The 9,828-nt window shown below is 39.8% G+C and overlaps 1 protein-coding gene across 2 annotated transcripts; it reads left to right on the top strand.

The window, feature by feature from the left end:
* Positions 1–745: 745 nt before the first annotated feature.
* On the top strand, positions 746–7,575 carry CNEP1R1 (CTD nuclear envelope phosphatase 1 regulatory subunit 1). Of its 2 annotated transcripts, none has more exons than XM_060276092.2 (6): positions 746–1,240; positions 2,436–2,507; positions 3,675–3,748; positions 4,384–4,493; positions 5,008–5,062; positions 5,743–7,575. In XM_060276092.2, the coding sequence occupies exons 1-6, from the start codon at positions 1,114–1,116 to the stop codon at positions 5,782–5,784; spliced, it is 480 nt and encodes a 159-aa protein (XP_060132075.1). In that variant the 5' UTR covers positions 746–1,113; the 3' UTR covers positions 5,785–7,575. The 2 variants fall into 2 exon arrangements, with proteins under 2 accessions (XP_060132075.1, XP_034976545.1); XM_035120654.3 differs by having other exon boundaries at positions 746–917.
* The last annotated feature ends 2,253 nt before the right edge of the window (positions 7,576–9,828 follow it).

Consider the following 9,828-nt stretch of genomic DNA (forward strand, 5'->3'; position numbering starts at 1 on the left):
CAGGGGCATAAATTCCAGTGAGGCTCATTTCTGAGTTAGAAGTAACTCAGCTTGAGTTAGAACTTACTTTAGCCTTAGGTTTTTTAAATTTAAATTAAGTTAAATATAAAGCTATCAAATAATTCAGCATGACACAAACCTCACAAATATCAAGTCAGAGATCCCTTATTTTATAGTGAAGGCATGTGCCTAAAGGCATGTTTCTGCTTTTAGTGAAGGCTGGCGAGGACCGTCTTAAATTCTTAATTTTTAAATAGTGCCTGGGTTTTTCTTTAACACTGTGGGATAAACAACGGCAGTAAATAATGTGCAGCACCAAGAAATCCAAGGATTGTTGTTCCTGCTGTCTCTTACAGTAGTAGACCTGGCTAGTAAGCATAGCAATGGTACTGATAGTGGTAATAATACCTTATAGAAGTTTAATGTGATCTTTTAGTATTTTATTGTTTTGTGAACCACCCTGGAAGTGCAAATATATAACGTTCTTCAGTCAACTAACTGTCAGTGAAACCTCTGCAATGCAAAGACACAGCAGGAGCGTAAGCATCTCTTGCAACAACTTTTAACAAATTCTAGGGACCAGACGATGGGTGGTCGACGCTACTGACGGTTACGCATGCGTATTCTTCTTTGCCCTTTCCCTTAATCTCCCTCCTTCAGCCTCTTGCCCATACGTAGCCTGTCCAATGAAGACGACGTTTGTTGGATGGCGGGCGCTTGAGGGCAAAACTGCCCAATAGAAAGAAGCGACGCTTTCATTGATATGAAGGAAGTTCGAGAGCTTACGGCGCTACATGGAAAGGGGGAAGAGGAGGAAGAGGAAGGAAACCATAGACTTTGCGTCTGTGATTGGTAGTAGTCTGAGAGTTCTCCTTATTCCCTGCCCCTCACAATGAACTCGCTGGAACAGGCGGAAGGTAATTCGGGGTTCCCCTGAGGCGGGGCGGGGGGCATTATAAAGGCACCAGCCTCTCTCCAGGGAAAGGACATTTTGCCTGTCCGGTACCCCCCTTTTCTTCCTCTCAGTGTCCCCAAACGAGTTTTGGAGGCAGTGAGCCGCCGTGGAGAAGAAAGAAAGCGACTGGACCTACCAAATGTGTCTTCCCAATTAAAATGCCCTCCCGCTGTAGGGCTGACAACTTTCCAGCTGGCCCATGTTGTTGTGCCTTGAAACAGCAGACTGGTCCTCGAGAGACGAGTCGTACCGTGACAGTCTTGTTGCAGGACCGTGGCACACTGGGTAAGGACTAACAGATGTTGTTGCTGTGGCATAAGCTTTTGTGAAGTGGATTCAGGTCTGCGGAAGCTTACACCATAATAACGTTTTGTTAGTCTCGAGTCGTGCCCATCGAAGCTTGCGGCCAGTTTACCTGTGAGAGCACCTCACCCCCATATATGCCCACTTGACCAGTCTGCAGAACTGGCGCCGTTGCAGGTGCCACATAATACCCATTCTGCATTTATAGGAAATACTGTAGATCTTTTTAGTGTAGCAGCACTTACACTTTGGAACTCCCTGCCTATGGATATAAGGCAGGCGCCTTTCCTTACCCAGACATGTAGAATTTTGATGTATTTTTTAATCTGTTTTTAGTTTATTGCTTATTTTATTTTGGAATATTTTGCATAGTTGTTTTTAACTACTTCTACTGATAATTTTATTTATTGTTTTATTCTCTTTCTAAACTGATTTGATGTTGGTTTTTAAAAAGTGGTATAAATTTTGTGAAATAAATAAAATAAATAATATCTGTTCGGCACCTATTCATGATCTTCCTTTTCCAACAAGCCTCTTGAATTGAGGGTTTTGTTGTTTTTAAATCCCAATCTGTATCTGTAGTAGAATTTAAATTGTTTTTAAATACTTATCCCCATGCCTTCAAGTTGCTCCTCAATTGCTTTCTGCAAATCAGGTGGTGGTTAAAAGCAACACAAGCAGATCAGAATTTTTTGAAGCCACTAGTAACTGAACTTTTGTCAAAAAGAACAAAACTACTGAAGGCAGGTTTTAGGGGATATTTCACAGATTGTGCAATATAACCTTATTTTAGACCTATTATTGGTACTGTTTATTGTTAACATAGAGGCAACTATGCTGAGTGTTTTGAAAGCCCCTTCTTAATGTCTGCAAAATGTGCATGACAGAGATAGTAAAACCTTTTTTCAATTGTGTGCTGCATTCCCTTTGGGTAAACTGGAGAGCTGTATGCTGGTGGTCAAACATTGTGAACGTGTTGTGGATTAACTAATCTGGAAAAAAGTCTGTCCTACTTCATATTTTTCACTAGTGTAAAGTAAATTTAAAACAGTCTAACACCCCAATCCAATACTTGTCTACTCAGAAGTAAGCCCCATTTTGTTCAATGATGCTTACTTCCAGTAAGTATAGTATTTCAGCATAAGTCTAATTAGATGGTTGCCTTTCTTTCTTTCAGATCTCAAGGCTTTTGAAAGAAGGCTTACTGAATATATAGCTTGTTTACAACCAGCTACTGGACGCTGGAGAAGTAAGTCAAGCTCTCTAAGAGCAGTACAAATTTGCCTATAAATGCTTCGAACAAATTCTACTACATAGTGTAGTATTAACATTTCAGTAGCTTTTATGATACATTTGTGATGCAAAATTCTGCATAAGAAAAGAAAATATAGAATAAATAATATTGTCTTACTGCCAAAGAGAACTATAGTACAGTGGTGTCCTGAACTTCTGAAAGCAGTTATTTTTGGAACTACCAACAATCCTATAAAGTAGGTTATGCTTAGAGATGCTTACTCAAGACCCTTGTGATTCCTTTACAGCTGAGCAGGGTTTTATTCTGGCTTTCCCACATGAAAGATCTCTATTTATCTGTCTATGTGTCTACTATGTGTCCACTATACATTTGATCACCTCTTAAGATATTGTCACCAAAATGTGCATGATAATTCTTGAGATAAGGAGCAAACATCTATGTTTGAATACAATTGGATTCTATTTTGAACCAAGATGGCAGACTGAACCTTTCAAAACTGCACATTTTTTTAATTGTAATTCCCAAGGCTGCTACGGTAGTTAATGAATACAGTCATGTTAATTCTAGAAAAACAGAAGTCCTCTCCAGACATTACTTGCCTGAACTTCTGCAGCAGAGAGTCTGCTCTTTGAATGGAGGCATGCTTCTGTCTATGGAGCGGCACTCAGTGGCAGAAATTGTGCCCCAACACATTAGGGATGGGGCTAAATGCATAACACTGCAGCCCCCTTGACTGTGCTTCTATCTTCCATGTGAGGAATGCCTGAGTACTGCTATAGTTAATGGTTGCCTATGGAAGAGAGGTTACTTCTGCTCTGAATACCCATGTGTTGGAAAAGTATTTATTGAACTTGGAAATTTGCAACATTTAAATTACTAGCTAAACTAATAAAAGGCACTTCTTCTGACTTTTTGTGCCTATTAACATGAATAGAATTATTTATTGATGGCTGTCCCTGTGCATATTTCTTTTTTAAAGGATGAGTGAGGTACAGGAAGTGCTGTTGAATGAACTGCAGGTTCCACTTATTTCAGTGGAACGTAAATCACCCAATTTAATATGATTATCATGTTCTTTGAGAATAACTAAGACCTTTTCTAGAAGTTATCCCTTACATGTTGTGCAAATATATTGCTTCTAACATTTTCCTTTTCCACTAGTAATACTTATAGTCGTATCAGTCTGTACAGCAACTGGCGCCTGGAACTGGTTAATAGATCCTGAAACACAGAAGGTGGGTAGTAGTATTCTCAAATGTCTTGCTACTGTGTTACTTTCCTATTTAATCTATTTGAATTTGTTTGTGTCACAACCAGGGATCTGGGATCTATGATCGCATCATGATTTTTGCCTTGTTAGGTTATAGCTTAATCTAGTAGCTAGAATGTTCTTAAAATCATATCTACCGTATGTGCCTATTCTTTGGGACACTGCTAGCCTTCATAATTGCAAAGGTAGGAAGTTGGGACATTTGTGTCAGTTAGAGCTTACAAAGAGCCCTGCTGGATCAGACCAAAGATCTGCCTTGTCCAGCACCCTGTTTTCACAGTGGCGAATAAGAGGGAAAACAAATCTGTTACTTCATATATTAATTTCTAAATTAATAATTTATCCCCCCCTTATATTAATGTTAAAATTAGTAACTTGTTTGCCCCTCATTCTCGACTGTACAGTATGCTTCTTTTAAAAATCAAAACAACTTCTGTAGGTTGAAGCAGACCTGTGGACAGATGCCTTAGAGGTTAGCAGTGGTGATTCCTTAGCTGAGTATTGTGCTCTCCAATGAAAATTTAAATATTTTAATTTTATTAATTTTATTAATTTCAAGTGAATCATTTATTTATAAAGTGTTGTTTGGTTTTCTCCTAGGTTTCTTTCTTCACATCTCTATGGAATCATCCATTCTTCACAGTTAGCTGTATTACTCTTATAGGTTTGTTTTTTGCTGGAATACATAAGAGAGTGGTGGCACCCTCGATGTATCCTTTATTCAGTACCTGGCATATATTTAACCATGATCATGCTGGCAATAATTTCAACTGAATAAACTTTTAACTACTGTTCTAGTCTCTCTGAGAACAGAGTCAAAGAACAGAGAGAGTTTGAACACTTTTCTTGAAAAGGGAGTATGGATCTAAGCTCCTGTACTCCCTCCGTATGGTGACATGTGAATAAGGTCATCTCCTCTCAGGGTGGCGCTCTCCACAACATTGTGTGTGACCCTACAGCCACTCTGCAAAACGACTCTATGGTAATTGTTCCCATGATATAGCTGGAGGGCAAGGATAGCCACAGAACTTTGCTACCTATTATTTTACTGATTAAAAAAATAGAGAGAGCATACAACTTGAGTGGGGAACCACCAGCCCACGGGCTGAATGAAGCCCGAGACCTCCCCACCTGGCCTTCAGTTCCCCATCTCTAGTGCAATCACTTTGCTTTGCTTTGCCCTGACTATAGAGTCTGGTATGTTCCTTGATGTTTTCTGTTCAGCATAGCAGCACGATGTCGAACAGTCCTGGCAGAATACAACATGTCCTGTGATGATGTAAGTGGCTTTGGTTTCCCTGGCTAGCTGTGTCTCCTCCCCTAATAATCTTCCACTACACATTGTCTTACAGCTTCTATTGTCTTTAAGTTCCCAGTTTACTCTATGTGCTCCTGGTTTCTTCCACCCATCAGTGGGCTCAAGGTGGTCTATTCTGCATGGGCATTATATAGGGCATCTTTTTGCCCTATATAATGATCCTTCTATAAGAAGTGGCCTAAATATTCCTTATAATGTTGCTAGTAGACAAACCTGAGTGGTCTCTTATCTGACATAAAATCCTTAAATTATTAAGAAATGAAAGATCAATCAGGGCAAATATTGTGCTATCTTTGGTCTGTAGCATTCATTAAAAAAATTCTATGAATTCTGTATATTCATTGCACAGGGAGCTGGGGGCTGATGGTTGTAGTTCCCATATCAAAAAAAGAATTATTCTACTAATTGACCAATTAGATTCATAATCCTTGCAAACAGACTCTGTTCTCAGTTTCCACTCTTTAAGCTAGATCAGCCTTTGTTAACTTGGCTCTCTCCAGAGGGCCATGCTGACCGGGGTTGATGGGAGTTGTAGTTCAAAACATCTGGACAGCAAGTTGGCATAGGCTTAGCAAGACAGAGAAGTAATCCCAACATAGGAGGAGTTGCTGTAATGTGAAAGTGATTTCTTTCTTCCCCAGACTGGAAAACTAATATTGAAACCTCGGCTTCACGTCCAGTAACCCACTATCTTCCTTCAACTCTACTCGCTGATGTGGAAATGTAAGAAAAGACCTTTCTTTGAGAGAGTGAGGCCAAATAGGATTGTGGGGTGTTGAGTTGACAGCAAAAGCGTGAAAACATCTGGTTTATTTATTCAGAATCTCCTTGTTTTTTTTGTCTGTTTTATGCTTTCAATTCCTTCTCTGGCAGCAGGGGCGGGTAAGCTGTAGCCTTCCAAATGCTGGGGGACTCCGACTCCCATCAGCCCCAGCAAACAGTCGTGGGTAAGAGATAATGGGAGCTGTAGTCCAATAGCTTCTGAGGGACACAGGTTCCCCAACCCTGCCACACAGTATTAGTACGTCTCTGGGGTTTCATCTTCAGCATGGTGGGATCCTCTATTTAGAAAATGACTCAATTGGTTTTATGATGTGCAAATCACTGTAAATAGGAAATGGAACCAGTATTTGAAGAGATACTTAAACCTGCCATTCATACAGCATTTTACCATTACATTTGTTCATTAATCATGGCTATCTCGCTCCCCACCCAATGCTGCATTTTATACATAAAAATTCTTCTGGCAGAACTCTTTTTGGTGCTTATTACTTTGAATTTTGTCACAAAAGCTCCTGTTCTTCAGTTCCTTGCATTAGCAGTAGCCGATTTTCAGCAAATTCTATGTTTAGGCTTTTAATATTTTAAAACCTCTGTGTGTTTGGGGCATACAGTAATGATGTATTGTATCTGAAATTTACACTGTGGTAGTTTTGCCACGAAACCAGTATTGCTTAACTTCAGATTACTTGATAAAAAGAAAGTGCCACAAATGTAACAAAGCTCAAGGTAGATTCAGACTTTCCTTTGGGCCCAGTCTGGCATAATGCTGCCTGATTCCTTAAGCATCGTTAGGCAACCTGCAGACCTATATGTACTTTTCCTTCTCACATGAAACTTCTTTTCAGTTTCTGAGCTAGCAAAAGTTACTTCTTCCTTGGTGCCAGTGTTTTTGCTAACCACATTTGGTGCCAAGCCAGTTTGCAAGCCTGCTTTGAATAACTGCTGCAAACTGTGGTTTGACATTAGCTAGGGTTGGCAGAAATGTTAGCATAATGCATTAATTCACTATGCAGTGGAGCATAAGCTGCATTATTGATATTGCAAGAGAGGATTAGATGCCCGGAGGAGGAGGAGGAGGAATATGCGAAGCTGTGGCACGCTATCTGATTATATGAGCAGGCAGCATGACATTTAATGCAAGACCATCTATTTTCCTCCATTCGCCCAGCTGGATCATCATAATCAGGCATGACAAAAGCATAGTAGCCACTGAGTCAAATTCTCTATCCTTAAATGCCCATGGAACTTGGTGGGTAGGGGATGGCAACTAAAATAGCTTTGTGAAGAGGCAAAATCAGCCATCTGAATCTACCTTTATTACAGAAAAGTGTTAAAAGTGGCTGTTACACATAGTATGACTTTGAAATACTGACACAAAGCAATTTAATTTTAAACATTTAAATTCTTCCTGTGCCTTTTTACAAAACCTGTTTCAAGCTATTTTAAGAAGAGTATAAAACTTTAAGAGCACAAAGCAACTGGCAGTGTAGGAAATGCTGCACCACGAGGAAGATTTTGTACATACAGGAAACCAAAACTACACTTGTGTCAATGTTTAATTCTCCTTTGAATGCTGCAATTAAATCCTGTGCTCTTGAAGTCTTCTCTGCATCTCTTGCTCCACCTCTGTTTTTAAGTGCTGTAAATTTTTGTAGGAAATATGTATAAAATAAAAATTTTATTTATAATGATATGTTTGCTGGCATTTGTATTTGAAATTGCAAGTATATAAATGTTAGGAGTGCTGAAATCTATTATTTGAAGCTAGCTGGCCCTGCACGCGTTGCTGTGCGTTAGTCTGTGAGATGGAGGGTAATAGCCCCCCCTTCAGGTCCCCCTGAGCCGAGGCGAGATACTGTGGCCGAGGGAGCCAGCGTACAGCTTCCGGGTCATGTGGCCAGCGTGACTAAGCCGCTTCTGGAGAAACCAGAGCAGCGCACGGAAACACTGTTTACCTTCCGCCGGAGCAGTACCTACTTATCTACTTGCCCTTTGTGCTTTTGAAGTGCTAGGTGGGCAGGAGCTGGGACTGAACAACGGGAGCTCACCCTGTCACAGGGATTCGAACCGCCGACCTTCTGATTGGCAAGCCCTAGGCTCTGTGGTTAAGACAAGTATTTGGTTCTAAATGCTGACTCACTGACATAACAAGTAAGAGAACAAACCAGAAAGTCTTCCATTAACCTTAGTTTCCTGTGGCTTCTGGAACATGAAACTGGCTAAGAGGTTCCAAACAAGCCACTGTGGTTTGAAGTTGGTTTAATGTCTTGTCTGTTTCTGAAGCCATTACTAACCAGTTTCCCAGTTTGGTGTAAGTGGTATGCTACAAATGTTAATGGAAGACTTTCTGGTTTGTTTGCCATGCATGCAGGCCCTTCATACAAGATAACAATAACCTGAATTGGCAGTTATTAGATGCTTTGATACTGAAGCAACTAAAGGAAGACTTGATGCTTACCGGTAGTATTACTGAAAATCTTTTTAATATCTACATTACAAATCTTGTGAACATGTAAGACCTTTGAACACTGCATAAATCTCAGTTTTTGTTTTTCTACCCTGTTTCTCATATTTTAAGACATACCCATAAAATAAGCCATAGCAGAATTTTTAAGCATTCAAAGAATATAAGCCATACCCCAAAAATAAGACATAGTGATAGGCGCAGCAGCAATGCCGGCTGCGGCAGGAAGAGGAGGAAAAAAATAAGACATCCCTTGAAAATAAGCCATAGTGTGTTTTTTTGAGGAAAAAATAAATATAAGACGTGTCTTATAATATGAGAAACACGGTAGATCATGATAGCTTCTGTTTTTATTTGGTTTCAAGTCTATACTGCAGTGTTATGCATTTGGGTTCATGTTGCCACCAGCTTGATTCTGAAAAAATCTGCAGTCTGACTTTCCTAAGTTGCAGAAACTTTCAGGCTGCAGAAATCCAAACCATGGCTGCCCTCCACAAACCTCTTCCTCCCCCCCCCCATTGCTTAGGACAGTCAGTATGAGTCTAAGGGATCCCCCTGGTTTAATTTCTCAGCTTGACCACAGTAGTTCAGATATTGGTAACTTCAATAGTTGATTAGTGCAATGAACTCTATGAGGGGCTTCCCTTGTATTTGATCTGGAAATGGTACTTAATGTAGAATGCTGCAAAACAATTGCTGATGGGTAAGACCCTATCAATCATTTAGTATATCAGCACCTACTCTTTGGAACTCCCTGCCTTTTGACATCGGACAGAAGCCTTCACTGTACTCTTCAGCACCTGCTCATAACATTTTTGTTTACGCAAGCCTATCCAGAAATGTAGAATGCTAGCATGCATTTAATCTTTTCATGCTTACTGTTGATTTTTGAACGTTTTTAAATAGCTGTTTTTAATAGACTTTTGTTGATAATTTTACTGTTTTGATTTTAACTTTCACAAACCTCATAGAGGTTTTATTACAATCAAACACCATATCAATATTGTGAAATAACAAATAAAATAAACTTCTGAAATCTTGGTGGGGGGAATGTAACATTTGATGTATTAGTACCAAATTATTAGGTTTACAAAGTGTTTGTTCCTGTTGTTTGAATTTTACGACTGTTATAATATAATGATCTTCATCAGAATCAGGCCCATGCGACCCCAGGGGCTAGTCTGGACATGTCTAACTTTCCGTAAGCATGTAAATGAACACTCCCCTTCCGCTTCTGGATAACTGAAACAGCCAGTCTTCCCCAGCCTTTGCTGCAGTCTTACGTTTTGAACCGAGACAATTAACGGAAGAGGAAACTTCACAGCGGGTACTATGTGGGAAAGATTCTCATCAAGACAAATATACTGGAGAACTTGGGATTATCATTTCTCTCCCTTCTGCATAATGAAGCAATTTCCTGACAATTCCATCGATTTTTCCAAGACTGACACTGGCGGATCACCTAATATGTGGTATAAGA

This window comes from Zootoca vivipara, chromosome 6 (assembly GCF_965207765.1).
Source record: "Zootoca vivipara chromosome 6, rZooViv2.hap1.1, whole genome shotgun sequence".
Classification (NCBI taxonomy): Eukaryota; Metazoa; Chordata; class Lepidosauria; order Squamata; family Lacertidae; genus Zootoca; species Zootoca vivipara.

Coding starts and splice junctions, on each gene's coding strand:
- CNEP1R1 (XM_060276092.2), top strand. CDS start 1,114: ATGCCCTCCCGCTGTAGGGCTGACAACTTTCCAGCTGGCCCATGTTGT. Junction 1,241..2,435: donor GCAGGACCGTGGCACACTGG/GTAAGGACTAAC, acceptor TCTTTCTTTCAG/ATCTCAAGGCTTTTGAAAGA. Junction 3,749..4,383: donor TAGATCCTGAAACACAGAAG/GTGGGTAGTAGT, acceptor GTTTTCTCCTAG/GTTTCTTTCTTCACATCTCT.